At 37.0% G+C, this 19,571-nt stretch overlaps 1 protein-coding gene across 1 annotated transcript; it reads left to right on the top strand.

Moving 5' to 3' along the window:
- The first annotated feature begins 355 nt into the window (after window positions 1-355).
- LOC116247900 (guanosine nucleotide diphosphate dissociation inhibitor 2) lies at window positions 356-19,240 on the top strand. Its single transcript, XM_031620336.2, has 13 exons — window positions 356-633; window positions 1,441-1,503; window positions 1,626-1,709; window positions 2,491-2,598; window positions 2,691-2,863; window positions 6,405-6,516; window positions 14,955-15,035; window positions 15,118-15,180; window positions 15,612-15,713; window positions 16,276-16,400; window positions 18,492-18,702; window positions 18,788-18,862; window positions 18,953-19,240. The coding sequence occupies exons 1-13, from the start codon at window positions 547-549 to the stop codon at window positions 19,001-19,003; spliced, it is 1,335 nt and encodes a 444-aa protein (XP_031476196.1). The 5' UTR covers window positions 356-546; the 3' UTR covers window positions 19,004-19,240.
- The last annotated feature ends 331 nt before the right edge of the window (window positions 19,241-19,571 follow it).

Below are 19,571 nucleotides of genomic sequence, written 5' to 3' on the forward strand. Positions count from 1 at the left end.
TAATTCCATTTTAGTTTGAAGAAGAATTATTATTCTGGGTTTTTCATTATTAAATCAAATTTCCAAATCATCAAACAACCGTCCGTCTAAGTTTTTTTTTTTTTTTTTTTTAAAGATTATTGAAAGTAAAAAATGTAGGGATGCTATTTTCTCAGAAAGTGGATTTGGTTACAGTGAGCCCCTAAAAGATTTTATATTTCTGTTTTCCGGCGTCTGAAAATCTAAATTTCCCAAAGGGCATCAAAGGACTGCATGGTAATTTTTCCATAGACTGAAGGTGGGGGCCGGCGGTCATTTTGGAAAAGGTGGAGAGAGAGAGAGAGAGAGAGAAGGGCCGCTTGATTTCCGTAGATTTGTCCTCCCCACTAGGTCAGCAGCCGACCGCGTCTCTTCCTAAGTTCTTTCTGCTGTCTCTTTCCCTTCTTTAGTCTTCCTTCCTTCTTTCCTGTTCTCATCTCATCTGTTCCTGTCCTCGGTTCTCCGTCGCGGGCGGGGATCCCTGAAGAGGAGGGGAGTGGAAGCTACCTTCTTTAGTTCTTCCCCACCATGGACGAAGAGTACGACGTGATCGTTCTGGGCACTGGACTTAAGGAATGCATCCTCAGTGGTTTGCTCTCTGTGGATGGACTCAAGGTCAATCCAGTTTCTTTTCACCCGCTCGCCACTCTTTTCCGTTGTTTTTCTCTTTCTTGCGAATTTCTTTGTCTAGTTTGGGGCGAATGGATTCAGCCTTTTGTTTTTGTTGCTTATCGGGATCGATCGCGAGTTATTTGGTTACTTTTTCCATTTTTTTATTCTGGTGAGGCTTGGATCAGGAATGATCGATCTTTGGTTTGTTTATCTACTAATGCGAGATCGACGATAGGATCTCAATTCTGCTGTTGTGGTGTCGAATTTGAACTGTTGATTATCTGTACAGAATATTGCGTTCAGCAGGAGATCGCTGTGTTTATGCCGTTAATTTTCTTTGGTTGTCTACCTGAATGGCGTTGATTATGTCTGGATAAGTTGAAGGCTAATTTCTTTACTTGTTTTTTGCTCCAAACTTCGTAATAAAGATTCTCTTTTAGTCGTCTGATTTTTGATGAACAAGTGAGAAAGCGACAAGGTTGATGACCGATCCACAATGCCAAAAGCCGAAAGGCATCCACTAAGAGGGCTTGTGCTTTTTTATCGATCTGCTCTTAGTTTATCCGTTATGCATCGAATGGCCACCAACGATTAACTATCGCGTTTGGTTATGCATCAAATAGTTATTCCAGTAACCTTCATGTTTCGGCATGTTGATGTGATCCTGTACAATCCGGTTCATGATTCTTATGGTACTTGCTTTTAAGGGTTTCCTGCAACTTATCGACTGCATGAGGTGCCTAAGTTTTCGTGGTTGCCAGGTCATGCACATGAACTACTCCAAATGTGTTTTATCCGTGTGTGTTTCAGGTCTTGCATATGGACAGGAATGATTATTATGGTGGGGAATCATCATCTCTAAATCTCATTCAGGTGCCGTACACATGGAAGGCTTTTGCAGGCCATCTCTTCATTTTTGTTAGCATTTTCTGAAGGAAAAACTTTTGGTGCTATCCATTTTTCAAAAATTTTGAAACCATAAACTGTCTTCGCAGCTCTGGAAGAGGTTCAGAGGAAATGATAAGCCTCCTGCTCATTTGGGTTCTAGTAGGGACTACAATGTTGACATGGTTCCCAAGGTAGCTAACAATTCAAAACTGTTTGCTTAATTTTGTTCTTCATTACTTCTAATCAAGATTCTTCTTTTCAGTTATCAGCACTTTGTGGTAACACATAGTTTTGGCTTGTAGGATTGAAGTTCACATTTTGAGTTGTCCAATAACAATATATTTTTGTCATTGCTGTTGAATTTTAAGCTTCCAAACGCAAGTATGAGCACAAAGGTTGTGAAGCTTCCTAATGTTACTACATTACATACTTTGATTCTGGTCTTGCTCTCTGTGTCCATATTGGCTGCCCATGCATTCGTATGGACAGATCTCATCCTCTAAAGAACTTGCTTGAGCGTATGCATAGGGTTCAGATAGCCACAAGCTAGTCCATCAGTTGTGATTAAGAATTAAAAATGAGAACAGCTTTTCTTATATTTCCACTGATGCTATTGTTCTTTTGTTCTACTTTTTTATTCTTAGTTTCAAAGATGATATAGTTGACAAATACATGAAAAGAATTGCATATTAGAATCAAATATGGCCCAGGCTTGCTGAGTTAGTTTACAAGCTATGTATTTGATTTAAATATAGTCGGCTTGCTCTCTAGTTGTTATTTTTGTCTCTCTTGTAGCTTACCTATTGCTTGTGGAAGCCCTTGCACCTTGAGGCCTGCAAGTGGATATCCGTTTGTCTTTTTCTTTATTAAGCTTTATTTGTCCATATTTTATTTTTCCTACATCACCTATCTTGCATTCTTTAATTTTGTATTGTATCGGCCAAGTTTCTTATACACTTGTTGCTTGAATAGTTTATGATGGCAAATGGTACATTGGTCCGTGTTCTTATCCATACCGACGTCACCAAATATCTTTACTTCAAGGCTGTTGACGGTAGCTTCGTTTTCAATAAGGGAAAGGTAAGATAGTTATTCTTTACCTATTTTTGAAGAAACAATTTTGTTGGCTGTAAGTTCCTCTTACTATTTGATTTTCCCCATGCAACATTCAGATTCACAAGGTTCCTGCAACTGATATGGAAGCACTGAAGTCTCCACTCATGGGCTTATTTGAAAAGCGTCGTGCTCGTAAGTTCTTCATATACGTCCAAGATTATGATGAGAATGATCCGAGGACACATGAGGGAATGGATCTTACAAGAGTGACAACAAGAGAATTAATAGCGTATATATCTCCCTTACTTCAATTACTTTGAAGTTGGTAGCTTGCTAGTTGCTTGTCTATATCCCTATGTTTCATTTTTCTCTTTCTTTTCATACTGTTTTCACAAATCAGAAAATGGAAGACATGGATTTTTTTTGCCCTTGCTATTCTCAAAAATTCATAATGAATTTATCCTCAAGTTAAGTTCTGGTGAAATCTTTGCTTGCAGTTCTGTAGAATTTAGTCAGTCTATGTCTTATATGGAATTGTCCTGTTCATGCTTTTCTGGGTAAAAACATATCTATTTTGCTCCTTTCCAAAGTCTAATCCTATTTTCTTTATTTTTTTGTTTATGTCATTGCATTAGTCTCATTCTTATTGGCTGGAGGGTTTGGTATTCTATGTTGTCAACCTGCCTCTCTGTGTCCACCTGACCAGTCGATAGCCACATGGTCGATAGGCCTTGGACCTTAGACTAGTGGCTACTACTTGATGACATAGTCATAAAAAACACGTTTTCTTTTTTGAAAAAAAATGCATTAAAATTTTGAAAAATAAGTCGGTCGAGAAGCATGACAAAAGCACATGTTTTTTTTTTTTTTTGAAAAAACGCCAAAACGAATAAAATGTGTTTTATTCTTTTTACATTTTTTTTGTTTTGGATTTTTTCTACATTTTTCTGCATTTTCTCCATGTATTTTTATATATTTTTGTTTTTTTAATTTTTGTTGCTTTTCACTTTTTTTTTTACATTTTTTACCATCACATCTTAATTTTCATATTTTGACTTTGAGATTTTTTAAATTCTTTTTAAATTTGCCAAGATTTTCTAGAGAAAAAGTCAACAACTCTACCTTGTTATACCTGAGAAACACCTTGCCGTTGAAAACCTGTAAACGATGTTTGTGACTATGGTGAATGAACAATTAGTAGGTTTTTGGGTCAGTCATACACTTAATTTTGTTTTTCTTCTTTTCTGATAAGAAGAAATAAATCCTTTTAAGAAACGTTTTTGGGAATTATATATATAAGGTTAATAGAGTACGTTGACTGAGTAATTAAAAGAAAACTATATAGATTAATTATGAACCATCCAACAAACTTGATAAGTGGATCATGAAGTGTCTGATGTAAAGCTATTGTTTCATTTTAAACTAACTTTTCATAAAAATGAATGCAATTATCCTTTGACTTTAAAATATAACTTTACATATGGCACCTTGTGAACCTTCAGTCAAGTTTAGTGGTAGAATGATAATCAAGTTGTTAAAATCAAAACTGGGGCACAGGTCACTCATAACCCCAAAATGACTAATTGAGAGAATTTGAGACTTGTCAAGACTAGGTGGTTTGACTGGGTGCAAGTTAATTGACTATAAATAAATAACTACATATATTTGGATATAATAACATATTGTAGTCACAGAAAACACGTTTTTTCCTACTAAAAACACCAAAAAAATGCGATAAATAAATCAGTTGTTTAAAACTTAAAAAAATGTCTTCTTTTGAAAAAAAAGTTGAAACGAGGAAAAGGTGAAAAACACAAATTTCTTGAGTTTTTCCTATTTTTTAATTTTGTTCATTTTTTCATGTCTTTTAATGACAAACTGCTCGTTTTCATTTCTAATTTTTATTTGTTGCGAAGTTAATTATTATTTGATGTTTGTTCTCATTTATTTTTGCTTTTCCGTAATTTTCATTTTTTTAATTTAAAAAATTACCATGTTTTCCCACTTTTTTTCACGCTTGCTGGAGCGAGAAAAGCCTCGCCGCTACATACAGGGTACGGCGAGAAATTTCTTGGGTATAATATGGCAAAGTTGTATATTTCAGGAATATCTCGGTGAATTTTAAAAATTTTAAAAACATTTAATAAATCCTGAAAACTATTAAAAAGTAAAATTAATAAAAATATGAAAAATTCGTATTATGCACGTATTGTATGTGTTTTTTATTTTTTGGCGGTTTAAAAAAAAGCATGTTTAAAAAAACACGTTTTTTTCACGTTTTATATGGATGATTTGTTTTTTACGTTTTATACCCATTTTTTGCAAATAAAACGTGTTTTTTGTGACAATTGCACTAACTTCTCATTAGACTTTTTTAGTTGCTGATATGGGTTAACTCTAGCTAAGATATATATATATATATATATATATATATATATATATATATATATATATATATATATATATCATAGTCACAAAAAGACACGTTTAAAAAAAAACGCGTTTTTTAAAAAACGTTGAAAACGAAAAGTGGATTTTTATGCGTTTTTTTTTATTTTTTTTATTTTTTTAATTCCAAACAGTCTTTTTATCATTTTCTATTTTTTATTTGTTGCAAATCTACTTATCTTTTGATGTTCGTGTTATTAGTTTCTCACTTATTTTACTTTTCCCTTATTTTTAGTTTTTTTAAATTTTTAAAAATTTTACCATATTTTTCCCGTTTTTTTCCCATTTCTTTTCCAACCTCACTGTATTATACCTGAGAAAAACCTCGCCGTTTAAAACTCCAAAACGTTATTTGTAGGGCTGCACATGAGCCGAGTCGAGCTCGAGCTCGGCTTGACTCGAGCTCGTCACGAGCTTCTCATCTTCAACTCGAGCTCGACTCGAGAAGCTGCCGCCGAGCTCTAGCTCGACTCGAGCGGCTCGTTTATTTTTCTTCACGCTCCTTTTTTGTCATCAGTAATAGCACATGCCATGAGTATCATGAGTTCATGCGCTCTTTTCCATTATGGTGATGGATGTCCTCGGTAATGGCACCTGCCATGAGAAATGGTTAAAGGCGGGAAGACAAAGTGGGGGCGAAAAAAGAGGAAAAAGAAGGAAGCTTGGTGAGGAAAGAGAAAAAGGGGAGGGAAAAAATAATGAAAAAAGAAAAGGAAGTGTGCCTTCATGGTTAAAAATGGAGGGAAAATTAAAAAATACAAAACAAAAAAGAAGAGGGAAAATAAAAACGTAAAAAAAAAAGAGATTAAAGTCGAGCCGAGTCGAGTTTGTCTAACTCGAACTCGGCTCGTTAACGTACTCGAGTTTACATTTAAACTCGAGCTTGACTCGTATAAAAACGAGTCGAGCTCGAGTCGAGTTTACTCGAGCGAGTTCGAGTCGAGCCCGAGTTGGTTCGATTCGTTGTGCAGCCCTAGTTATTTGTGACTATGATATATACTAATGGCATATAAACCTTCATAGCAGAGCCTTTTTTGGGCCACAAATTGAAGCCGACTCCAGGGTGGGTTGTGATCTATTAAACTGGGAACTTGGGTCAGCTTTGAGCCAAGTTGTTACACTATTTCAATGACAAAAGTGAATTTTGGTTCATGTAGCATGAATGTGTTGCTCATCCCACTTGATACCTTGTTCATCATACTTCTGTAGGAGTCTTTCTTGATTCTTGATCCTGGATTCGAATGTACATTGAATAGATGTGAACTAAATTGCTTCTGAATTCTGCATCTTTCTAGTTGTCTATTGATACTTACAAGGTAACCTCCTAATGTTCAACTTGTTTTTGGTTCTGATTTTGTTTTCATTTTAAAACATTCTGGCAGGAAATATGGCTTAGATGACAACACTGTAGACTTCATTGGTCATGCATTGGCACTTCATCGGGATGACCGCTATCTAGATGAACCTGCTATGGATACTGTGAAACGAATGAAGGTATAATGTGATTTCATATACACAAAGTTTTTATTTGCTTCCACTCAAATGCCATGGTTGTGGCTCCTTGGTCCGTCTGAAAGTGATATCCTCTGAATATTCCTTTTACTCCACTTGTTTCAGACCCATGTATGGGCACAAAAGAACATGTGTTTTTGTGTGAGTGATATGTAGTACCATCTTACAAATGTATGGATATGGCATCTAGATTCTACTTTACTAATTGGTGCAAAATCCACTTTTCATTGGTATTAAAACAGAATTATGATCATAATCTACCACATCAAGGTGACACTCTACCACTGAGACATATCCCTTCCATGCCTCCTAAACTTTGTAATCTTTTTCCTTTTTTCTGCAAAACCGTATATGTTTTGGTTTTATTTATATCTACAAGCATCAGGTTTAAAACAAAATTACGACTGTAAGTGAACTTTGTAAACTTTTCTCTTTGTCTACCCAGGCTTCTGTGCTTTTAATTTTACTTGCATCTTGAAGCATCAGGGAGAGAAACCCTTCTTTTCTCTGTTCTCATTTACTACAAGGTTCTTTAATTGAAAAAACCATTATCTTTTTGTTCTTATGGCTCTACCATTGCAGGAATTACTGACTTATGCTAATTCATGTTGTGTTCAGAGTAAGTTGAGTCATATGAAAAATTTGGCCAGTTTTTTTTTTTTTTTTAAATACTCGATTGGGTTGCAGATGACTCATGACTTGGACAGTGATGAGTTTGCCGAGTTTGTGTTCCATTCCAAGTCCATGTGCTAGGTTTACCCTCTTCGCCAATCAAATCCAGTCATCTGAGTTGCTAAGTCCATTCAGTGAGTTTTTAAACATTGATATTGTTACAGCCGGCAACCTTCGAGAGAGAAACATTTATTCATTCACTAACCCTAATCTCCATAATAACGAGATTAGAGCAAAGTACATCAACAAAAAATAAAGGAATGTTTAAAGAGACCTCCTAACTATTAAATATTGCAAAGAACCACCTAGAAACATAAACTCTTTTAATTAACACTCTCCCTCAAGCTGGAGCATACATATTAATCATGCTCAGCTTGTCACAACATCTAGAATGATCACCAATATGAAGAGCTTTGGCGAAGACATCTGCAGCTTGATCTTCTGATGATACATGAATGGTGGTTATGGTTCCTCCTTGAACGAGATCCCGAATGTAATGGCAGTCCACTTCAATATGTTTAGTTCTCTCATGGAAAACTGGATTGTTCGCAATGTATGTGGCTGCTCAATTGTCACAATACATCTTCATGGGAAGCATGATCGACACACTTAGGCTAGATAGTATGAATTTAGCCCAAGCCATTTCAGCGGCAGTTTGAGCCATAGCTCTGTATTCAGATTTTGCACTAGATCTTGACACCACACCTTGCTTTTTGCTTCTCCAGGATATAAGGTTACCTCCCACAAATACACTGAATCTTGTGGTAGATTTCCTGTCTTCGACTGAGCCAGCATAGTCAGCATCACTATAAGCTTCCACTTCTAGGGTCTTGCCTTTTGTGAACAAAAGTCTTTTGCCAGGAGATGATTTCAGATATTTGACCACCATTAAAACAGCATCCCAATGAACTTTCGTGGGTCTTTCCATAAATTGATTTAGTTTCCCCACTGCAAAGCTAATGTCTGGTCTGGTTACAGTAACATAGAGGAGCTTTCCAATACGAGACCTGTATGATCGAGAATCCACTAATTCTGATTGGTCATCATGAAGATGTATGCGTGGATTCATAGGTAGATTGGCCGGTTTAGCTGCTAGTATTCCGGTGTTCTGCAATAAATCAAGAACATACTTCTGTTGAGAGAGAACTAAACCTTCCCTGTTGTGAGCTACCTCTATTCCCAAGAAATATCGTAGTTGACCAAGATCTTTCGTCACAAAGTGTTTTTGAAGAAACAACTTTGTGTCCGAAATTTTCTGATCGGAGTCACTTGTCAGGATAATATCATCAACATAAACCACTAGAACGGTCATACCCCTGGAATTCTTCTTGATAAACAGAGAATGATCAAAAGGGGATCTCGCAAAGTCATACTTTGAGACTACCTCAGAGAACTTGTGAAACCACGCACGAGGACTCTGCTTGAGTCCATAAATAGCTTTCTTCAGTTCACACTTTTCCACACTCCTCCTGTCGTTCAAACCCTGGTGGTTATTGCATATAGACAGTCTCATCGAGATCACCGTACAAAAATGCCTTTTTGACATCAAACTGATACATGTGCCAGTCATGGTATACAACCACAGAGATGATAAGACGAATGGTCCCCAACCGAGCAATAGGAGAGAAAGTCTCGAAGAAATCAACCCCGTAAGTCTGCGTGTAGCCTTTAGTAACCAACCGAGCTTTGTATCTTTCCATAGAACCATCAGAATTATATTTCATTGTGAATATCCACTTGGAGCCAACAATGTCACAATCAAGAGGAGGATCAACAAGTTCCCAAGTGTCTCGCTGAACAGTTGCAGCCATCTCATCTTGCATGGCCTGTCTCCATTGAGTATCTAATAAGGTCTGTTGGTGACAAGTAAGAACTGCATGGGCCGCCAGAGCTTAAATAAACTGTTGCATACTTTTACCAACACCGTCGGAAACAACATGAGATATAAGATGCAGAGTATATTGTCGTTTGCCTTTGCGAAGAGCAATAGGTAAGTCCTGACAGAGATGGACTAGGTATACTCACTTCAGATGTACTTACCTCTTGAGAAGCGGTTGGGGAATGATCATGAGAAGGGTCCTGTTGACGTGTGTAGACCAGCGGAGGATCACGAAACTTGGATACTACAACAGGAGAATCTCCAGAAGGAGACTCGTAAGGGAATGACTCCAAAAGAATGAGAGGGATAGGTAGTGGGTCAGATGACAGTGGCATCTCAGTAGAGGTAGGTGAGGAACTATAATAAGACTGAGACTCAAAAAATGTCACATCCGCACTGATATACTCCTTTTGAGTCAAGGGGTCAAAGCATTTGTAACCTTTATGATTCCTGGAGTAGTCAATAAAGATACACTTAATGGCTTGGGCACCCAATTTATCACGTGTGGGTCCAAGTATGTGAACTAAGCATGAACCAAATACTTTGGGAGCTACTGGAAACAAGGGTCGTTGTGGGTACACAAGTTTAATGGGAACCTTGTTGTCAATGGAGGATGAGGGTAAACGGTTGGTCAAGTAACAAGCAGTGAAGATGACATCTCCCAAAAAATATGCAGGTAGATTAGTATGAAGCATTAGAGAGCGTGCCACATTTAAAAGTTGGCGATGTTTCTGCTCAGCTACTCCATTTTGCTGGGAGGTATGGGGACAAATAAACTGAGGAGAAATGCCATTATCAAAGTAAAATATCATTAAAGTAGATGCCTTGAACTCAAGAACGTTATCAGTGCGAATGCTTTTAACAAGAATACCAAATTGGGTCTTTATTTCAACAATAAGGTTCTTGAGAGTAAATATGACTTCAGACCTTTCTTTCAAAAGAAAAACCCAAGTGACTCGAGAATAATCATCAACAATGACAAGGAAATAACAAAATCTAGACTTACTAGCAACTCTGCTATGACCCCACACATCAACATGAAGAAGATCAAATAGTCCACAACTGGACGAACTAAGACTTGATGAATAACTGCTACGGGTGTGCTTGCCAAGTTGACAGGTGTCACACTGGAACGACTCGTGAACTGATAGATGAGGAAGTAGGTGACGGAGCTTGGAGACAGATGGATGACCAAGTCTGAGATGTCACTGGAAGGAGGAGGACAATGAAGAAGTTAAGACGGCTGCAATACCCACAAAATCAGACAGGAAGTAGATGCCCCCTTTCTCATAGCCTCCACCAATCGTCTTCCCAGTTTGCAAGTCCTGAAATGAACATACACTAGAGTCAAATGTAACACGACAATGTAAATCATTAATCAATTGTCCAACTGATAAAAGATTAGTGAGAAACTTAGGAGCATATAACACATTAGGAATTGTTATAGACTGAGAAATCTTAATATCTCCATAACCCATAATAGAAGACCATCTACCATCTGCAAGTCTCACATGACGTGTCTGAGGTAATGAGTGTAGCACGATAAACATATAAGGTCTACTACAAAAGTGCCTCGATGCTCCTGAATCAATAATTCAAGTAGTACCTGTATCATGTGGAGCAGTATCAACGAACATAGCACCGTCTATCGTAACTGTAGAGGCTGACAGTTGAGTAGATCTGTGTGCCATACTCTAACTTGTTGATATTCACAATCACAGTCTCAGGATTAGAAGAAGATAAAGATCCCTCTACTATTGATGAAGCTGCCTGGATAGATCCAATATGAGACTGTAATGAATTATTGCCCTGCTTAGATGCAACGCATCTTTCTAGGAGTACAGCGGAAGGATGACCAAGCTTATTCCAACATCTGTCTTCCAACTTAGGAGTATCTAACTTTCTTATGCTCATACTGCATCTCTGTCTTGCCTTTAGCGGCCATAGTGCATGACTTGACAATGTGATCTCAATCTGATTGCCCTATGATACAATCAAGAGTATAGCGTGCAACAATCAACTTGAGGAAACTTAGGCAACATATATATATATATATATATATATATATATATATATATATATATATATATATATATATATATATAATTTTTTTTTTCTCGCACCAAAAGCAGTCCTTAAAAAAGAATTTTGTGAACTTGCTGCTCAGTAAATCAGTCCACCAATCACAGTAATCAATAAATGAATAAGAATATATGAACTTGTTGTTCAAAACAGGCCACCAGGCTTCTACGTATCCACATATGCATATAAAAAAAAACTTTGCTGTTCAAATCAGTCCACCAATCACAGCAATCAATAAATGAACAGGAATATATGAACTTGTTATTCAAAACAGTCCACCAGACTTCTACGTATCCACATATGCATATAGAAAAGACTTTGTTGTTCCAAATCAGTCCACCAGATTATAAAACAGACATTTAATCTAAAAAAAAATATACCCAACGTGCAGCTACTCCACTTGCTGCCACTTTTCCAAAAAATATGATAAGAATATGGTCCACATGCATTTAATCAAAAAATATGATAAGAATATGGCCCACATGCATTTAATCTTCCACGAGCCCAAATCTGAACAAGAATCCACATGCAGCTCTTTTTCCACAAGCCTAGATCTGAATAATAATGGAGTCCATGTGCTGCTATTCATCAACGAAGCTAGATCTGACTTACAGCTTTCCATTGCAACTCCCACGCAGTTGCTTACGCTCCACTACATCCACGTTGGGGACCTAATCACACATACCTCTCACATGTGATTAAGTTCCCCTTCCATGCTGCGTCACTATCTTTTGATCAACAGAGAGAAGAGAGAAAGGAAGGATAGAGGAAGAGAAGAAGTGGGAAGAGATGGGAGAGGAAGAGGAGAAGGGGTCACTGGAAAATCACGACAGCCGCCGGAGGAGAAGGGTGGAGATCGCCGGCTCTGATACCATGTTACAGCCGGCAGCCTTCATGAGAGAAACGTTTATTCATTCACTAACCCTAATCTCCATAATAAAGAGATTATGGTTGAAGAGAGATTTACAAAGTACATCAATAGAAAATAGAGGAATGTTTAAATAGGCCTCCTAACTATTAAATATTGCAAAGAACCACCTAGAAACATAAACTCTTCTAATTCAACAAATATATATGTGTATCTATGTGTGTTTGTTGTGAAATTAGGTAAAGTAGTCCCATTTTGGGACTGGTTGTTGATTTTCAGGTCCCATCCCATCTTAATTAGAATGATGGACCAACCTTAAGGTGGGGAAGATGGTTGTGGAAAGAAAGAAAAGTTAAACTGAAAAAAGAAGAGGGAGAGCTATGAAACACGGGGACGGATAAAAAGGCCAAGAACCTGTATCGACACGGGTGTGGGTGCAGGTATGGGTCTGGTCCTGGACACGGCAGCCTTGATTTTTTTAATTTTTGGGTATATTTTAATATATTTTGTACCTTTTGGGTATATTTTAGTGTTTTTTGTTTAGTAATATATTTTTATGAATATAAGCAATAACTTTATGTGTAAAATCTTATTATTATACATATAAATATATATGTACGGCGTACCCCTGTACTTGTAATTTTTGATCTTGGTCCGCACCCATACACAAACCAGCACCTAAATCACATCCGTGCCCATGTGACATAGAGGGAGACAGAAAAAGTACATGAATGAGGGAGAAAAGAGGGGTGGAAAAACGAATCCCACATGTTGAGGGCCAGGCCAACAAGTAAGTCTAGCCAACTTGATTGATTCAGCTAATTTTTGCTCTTGCTCACCACTTCATGTCATTTTGGAGGCTCACATTAATCACTCTAAATATCTGAGGCTATTCAATGGAATGTTAGGTACTCTGTCCATAAACATTTGATCATGTGCTTGAACTCTTCAAAATTCAAATGGATGCTAGTTTTGTATTTAACCGTGTCATTTGACCCCTCAAGAGCCCTACCATTTTCTGTCAGGCATGCTGATGCTTGCAACATTGTCCTTGTTGTATGCCTTTTTCTTGTCTCTCCTATTTTAGAATCAAGATTAAGTATTTCTACATTTATTGACTACATCATCATTGTCATTGTTGTTGTTTTAAGTTTGGGGAATTATATGCGAACTCAACTTTTGTCAATATCAGTGCATATTGACACATAGTAACAGAGATGTGTTGCATTACCCTTCTTGGAAATGGGGTGGACTGATGAGAGTCTTCATTTTCCTCCTAGCATTATTTTTTATTGAATTTAGTATTTTTTCTGGTTAAAAAAATAAAATTAACTGATGCTTCCCAGTCCTATATGGCAGATACATTCTGATTGTCTGAATCATCTTGCAGAGTGATTCAGCATTAACAGTGATGCTTGCAATATTTCTGTAAAATTGTTGTGATTTTTCAAAATTTGGCTATTGTTCGCACTCATTTGAATGGTTATGTGTCCTTAATCAACCTAAACTTCCATTTCCTTAGTGGCATCCCATTTTTGGTTGAACTTATGGGGAAATGGTTCATTTACTTTTATCCACTCCTTTCTTCATATAACTAACAAAAATTCAACCAACCTCTGGTATGTCAGGTCTTGATATTTGTCTGAGTTTGGCATTTGGGAGTTTTGAGTTTGTACATAGAATTTGAAGTTAAAGAATCGTGTTGTATGGAAGTAGCGTATCGTATGAAAGTGATTTAACTAAAAAATTAAAATGCAATATACCCCTGAAAGGGTGTAAATGTACTCTATAAGTGCAACTTATGATGCACTCCTCATATGGTATGTTAGGGTATGCCAAAGGTATGGCGTAGACCTTTTGAAAAATGAAAAAATAAAATGTGACAGAAAGTTCTTCTCTTTTTGGGAGTTAAGGTAATATAAATTTTTTAAGGCTGAATATTAAGTTTGTCACGAAAGGATTCTTACACATTTTAAGGCAAAAACATTTGGGTTGGTCTAATCCAAAAAGTTAGAGGTTTCATGGTTTTTATATAAGAACGTATGTTTATTCTCCAAAATAAAAATTTCAAATTGTATGACCACTAAGTTTCATGACTGTAGAGCAAGCAGTACATAAAAAGAACTCATTTATTTTGATATCCATTTAAGTATTGAGAGTAATTTAAGTGGACAGTTTTGATTATTTCTAATGAAAGTGTGCATGCTGTAGGTAGAATTTGCTTGTTATTTTCTTACCTTCGTGTAATTCATGTTTTTCCATAGAGAGATTTTTTTCCTATTTTTTATTATTTTGCCTTTTTCTTACTCGGTGTTATTTTTAATATTAAAAATTAAATCTGTGATTTTTTACTTTATGCTAAATATCTAACTTCGGACCTCATGGTATGGGTTTTGTTACACATTTTACAATATTGTTCAAAACTATAGGGACTGCTTCTAGGCACCTGAATGGCTGAATCCCTACTCATCTACCATTTAAGTATTTCCTTTTGCACGTTAACCACACATTTTAATCATGAATGTGTTCCTCTTGTTCTGAAGGACATCTCTTTTGTTGAGATGAGCTGGTTTTTCTCATGAAGGGGCTTGGTGTAGTGGAGTCAGGTCTTGGCTGTTAGATGGATGGCCAAAGTTTGAGCTTTGTGGGTCTCAACTCTCTGCACAAGCCAATGCATGTGTAGGCCTTGGGAATTGGAGTACTAGCCATGGGGTTTCATGACCTTGGGCAGCAACTAAGTCTCTTGACCCAGGTGCAGTTGCCCTATGTAGTAAATTGTTTAAGAAACTGGGATTTCTCATGAGATGATTTATTTTGTTTGCTGTTTTACTGTTAAAATACATGTTATCTTCTTTCATATCTGTTTTACTCGTTCTCTTTGCAATTCTCTATTGCTGATTATCTTTTGGCTTATAATAGCTTTATGCAGAATCATTAGCACGTTTTCAAGGAGGATCTCCATATATTTATCCTTTATATGGATTGGGGGAACTTCCACAGGTATGATTTTGTTGCAGAATTTGGGAAAAAGGAATTGCTCCAATAACTCTATTCATTTACTTTCTATATTGATTTTGATCAGGCATTTGCTCGCCTCAGTGCTGTTTATGGGGGAACATACATGTTAAACAAGCCTGAATGCAAGGTATTTTTCATCATGTGATATCAAAATCTAGTATATATATATATATATATATATATATATATAATATAATATATGTGGATGTATGTACACACACATACAAGATAGGTCTTATGCCAACTGCAAGGCCTTTTGTACGTCTGGACTGAGCATGTTTATCCATGCGTATGTGCACATCTAGTTGGCTACAGTGATATTTCTCATATGGATATAATCTGATTGTTGTTAACTGAAAATTTTCTGCATGGTATTCTTTAACAACTCTTCCTAGCTTTTTTCACTCATAAGATTCAAGTATATATTTTCCTCCAGAAGCAGAAAGGAAGAAATTTGAACGTCTTATGTTGTTATTGGGGCTGAAACACCTGAAGGCTCTTTTGTTTTTTGATTAATCCCAGTTCATTTCTGATGTAGTCCACTATTTGCTGTGATAGGTGTTGTATGATGAAGAAGGGAAAGTTTATGGTGTGGAGTCTGAAGGGGAGACTGCAAGATGCAAAAAAGTTGTTTGTGATCCATCATACCTGCCACATAAGGTGATGTCCATGGTGCTTATTTTCCTTCATCGCAACTTCTCATGCTCTCACAGGGTTAAAGAAATCTAGTTTAGATGAAGGATTCATAGCGAAAGATATTGTCAATTCAATGGGATCTTTAGAATCCCTTGGTTCACTTACTGTAGCATGAGTGCAAGAGGTTTGGAGAGTAAAGGAAAGGAAAAACAGGCAACAAACGGGGCTGAATACAAGGGGAGGAAGTACCATCTAATTAATCACATACATATGCATGCACAGGCACATAGATGTTTCTCTGCATGTGTATGTGCTTATATATGTGTAGGATTCTGAAATTATGGAAGATGCACTATGACATTTAAAAATTCATTTATATGTACCTATGACAAATCTAATCGCAAAATTGGTCTCTACATGTCCAGTGGAAATAGAAAAGGATGTTCTTTCGATGTGTAGATTGTTAATCACATTCTGAGATCGTGAAATAAAAGCTATCTTTCCATCCTCAGCTTGCTTGGTTTAGAAATTTGTTATCTCATCAATCTATTCCGAAGTTAACATCGATTGTTTGACCACTGACCAGGTTAGAAAAGTCGGAAAAGTTGCTAGAGCTATTTGTATAATGAGTCATCCCATCCCGAACACAAGTGATTCCCACTCAGTGCAGGTTATTCTGCCTCAGAAACAAATTGGACGCAAGTCAGACATGTGAGTTATCCATCTTTTCTTCAACTATGTACATTCAGTTTCAAGGAGTTGCTTTTGTTATAGCTATAGAAGTGTCTTGTCATGAGGTGGGGAATAAGCAAGATCTTGTTAAGCTTAAGAGGAACACGTACTCTTTTCACCGTATGTGTCTTATGAGGTGGTTGGAAACTTGGATCTGCTAGCCATTTGCTGCAGGTTGTGGGATGCTAAACCCCAGTTTCTGTATCAGCCTGGGGTGGAGAAAATTGGCTAGGAACATTTGAGTATGCTAAGAATTCTCGACCATAAGGAAATTTTTCTGTCGTTTTACTTTTATGACTTCCTGCCTTCCCTGTCTTTCATTTCTTAACCTGACTGAAATTAATCATACCATAGGATTTCTTATGTTTGGATTCTAAATTGCATCTTTACAAAAAGGTGATTATACAGTTTGCCTCCAGAGTGACTAAAAGTTAATGGCAAGTAATCACAAAAGCAACCAGCTTTCCTAGTGTAACATTTCAATATTGGATTTTAATGTTTATCAGAAAGACAAACCTCTTTGTAGTGGACCATATTTTATTCGATTTGACTAACTAAAAGTCCCTTCAGAATTAACAAAATATTAGAAGTTAATTTGCTTAGTAGCTATTTGGATAAAAGAGATGCTAAAAATAAGTAATTTCCTTTTCAGTTGCCTGAGCGTTAAATCTAGATAAGTAAAAGTAGTTTTAAGGACCTTAATATATTAATCTCATAATGAGTACTTCATTTTGAAAAATGGGAAACCAGTTGGATTTCTGGAACATCGGTAAGATCCTGGTGTCCGTGTTTCTTTATGACCTTCATGACATCCACCCTATTGTTTTCTTGGTGAAACTGAACAGCCTAGAAAATTTTGTTATTCATTTTGCTTAACAAAAAATAGCCATAATTTTTTTCTTCCCATTCCTGATTGCATTACCTGAAGATGAGATATATAAATGCGAGTTTGACATCCTTCCAGCCATTGCAATATCTCCTCCACCTTGTCACCAGTCAGGATATGTAGCAGGCTTCAAACAACAAAAAAATCACCTAGAATCATTGCAGTCGAGCCTTAGCGGACCCCTCTTCAGCTCAGTCATTGAACTTGAACCTTGTCTTGTCTGCATCCCAACCCTATTCTAACATGCTTTCCTTGCACTTGTTTTGCTATGTATCATTCATAAATGGTTGAATGTATATACCTAGCTAGCTTATGTTATGGGTCTCATTATTACTAGTTGTCCTTGCAGGAGAGAGTTTTTTCCTTTCCTCAGGGAGAGATAGGGCAAATATTGATATGGATTTGCTGTATGAATCCAAATCCTGTTCCGTCATGCACTCTTGTGTTGGTTTGCTTGACTGAGTTAGCTGCTTTATTACTGCCTTGGATTAGTGTGACCTTGTTATCTGGATTGTTCCGGCTTCTGTTGGAATTTCTGATATATTCTTGGCCTTTTTTTTCTTTCCTATTTCTCTCTTCTGTGGGCAAGATTAAAGCTTATTAGTTAAAAGTAAAAACTTCTAGCTAAGAAAGACCTCATTCATATCTGTTGCTTGAGCTGACAACTATAGTTAAATTGCCAGAGGCAGTTAAACAAGTAGTCGCAACTTGTTGCTAACAGGAATTGCTGCATATAGTGGTCCTCCATGACGTGGTTCCTTCAATTGGTAATGCTATCATATCCAAAATCATTTGCTCATGTGGGCTATGTGGCTAAGCTGTCTGTTACCAAAGTGTTTTCTCTTGAACCTTTAAAAATGCAATTTTTGGATTTTTGGAAAGAGGCACATTTGCTTGAATATCAATTGTTCATGCAACCAGAGATTCACTGGTTCGGGCTTGACTTGGGTCAGCCCAAGATTTTGCCCATTTGTCTTTATTTTGACTAAAACTTCAAATTCGGTTTGATATATCTGAAAATTGTATCGGATTCTTAGTGGGACTGGGATTTGATTCTGATGCACTCGTTATTGGTTTAGTTACCCCTTTTGCTGTTCCTATTCACATAGTGTGGCTCCCAAAGGCAAATTTATTGCATTTAGTGGGACTGGGATTTGATTCTGATGCACTCGTTATTGGTTTAGGTACCTCTTTTGCTGTTCCTATTCACATAATGTGGCTCCCAAAGGCAAATTTATTGCATTTGTGTCTACGGAAGCAGAGACAGACAGACCTGAGGTGGAACTCAAGCCAGGAATAGATTTACTTGGCCCAGTTGATGAGATATTTTTTGATACTTATGACAGATTTGAACCAGTCAATGAACCCTCTCTTGATAACTGCTTTATATCAACTGTGAGTGTTTTCTCCAGAGTAGCTTCATATTCCCCGAGAAAATAAAATTGCATTTGCTGTTGGTTCATTCATCTTGTTCTTGCAGAGTTACGATGCGACAACTCATTTCGAGTCAACAGTCAAAGATGTGCTCACACTCTACACAATGATAACCGGAAAGGTATCATTTAGGCTTTCATGACGTTGTCTTTTTATGTACTTGCGGCAGCTAGCATTGTGAGCCATCCTAATGTCCATTGCCATTATGCAGGTTCTTGACCTAAGTGTGGATCTAAGTGCTGCAAGCGCTGCAGAAGAGTGATTCAGTAAATAAGTTGGTTCATCATAATATATTGGATTTGGATTCACTGTGTAGTTTTGCCAATCAAGTGTCCCTGGAAACTCTTTAATCCCCTATTGTGATGCTGCGCTGCTGTTTTAAGTGCCAACTATGCATTTCTGAATATTGCTTCCTTCAGAACAGTGTTAACTCCCTGTTTCTGTTATTTATTATTATGAGAAATGCTCATGCATTGATGCAGACTATTGCATTAGTGAATCTTGGTCTTGTAACTTTGTCTCTTTTCAACTTGCTCCAATTGTGCAAGAGGTACGCGACTTGATTCCTCAGTTGGGAAGCGGTAATCACACATCCCTCCCACCCTATCAACCAAGATGGACACGGTGAAGGCATAAATTAAAAGACACAATTTACTTCTCATCTATATATAAAATATAGGATTACTGGATTCCTCCGACTGGGCTTGGCCGGTGGAATGGGCACATACATGAAAGGAGGCCGTTTGATTAAAAAGCATCGGGTGGCCTTGAAGAGGGGATCCTTCCAGGCTGGAGGGATTCTCTCTCTCTCTCTCTCTCATATATATTTG

Source organism: Nymphaea colorata, chromosome 2 (genome assembly GCF_008831285.2).
Source record: "Nymphaea colorata isolate Beijing-Zhang1983 chromosome 2, ASM883128v2, whole genome shotgun sequence".
In the NCBI taxonomy this organism is placed as follows: Eukaryota; Viridiplantae; Streptophyta; class Magnoliopsida; order Nymphaeales; family Nymphaeaceae; genus Nymphaea; species Nymphaea colorata.

Coding starts and splice junctions, on each gene's coding strand:
- LOC116247900 (XM_031620336.2), top strand. CDS start 547: ATGGACGAAGAGTACGACGTGATCGTTCTGGGCACTGGACTTAAGGAA. Junction 15,036..15,117: donor GATTGGGGGAACTTCCACAG/GTATGATTTTGT, acceptor GATTTTGATCAG/GCATTTGCTCGCCTCAGTGC. Junction 15,181..15,611: donor TAAACAAGCCTGAATGCAAG/GTATTTTTCATC, acceptor TTGCTGTGATAG/GTGTTGTATGATGAAGAAGG.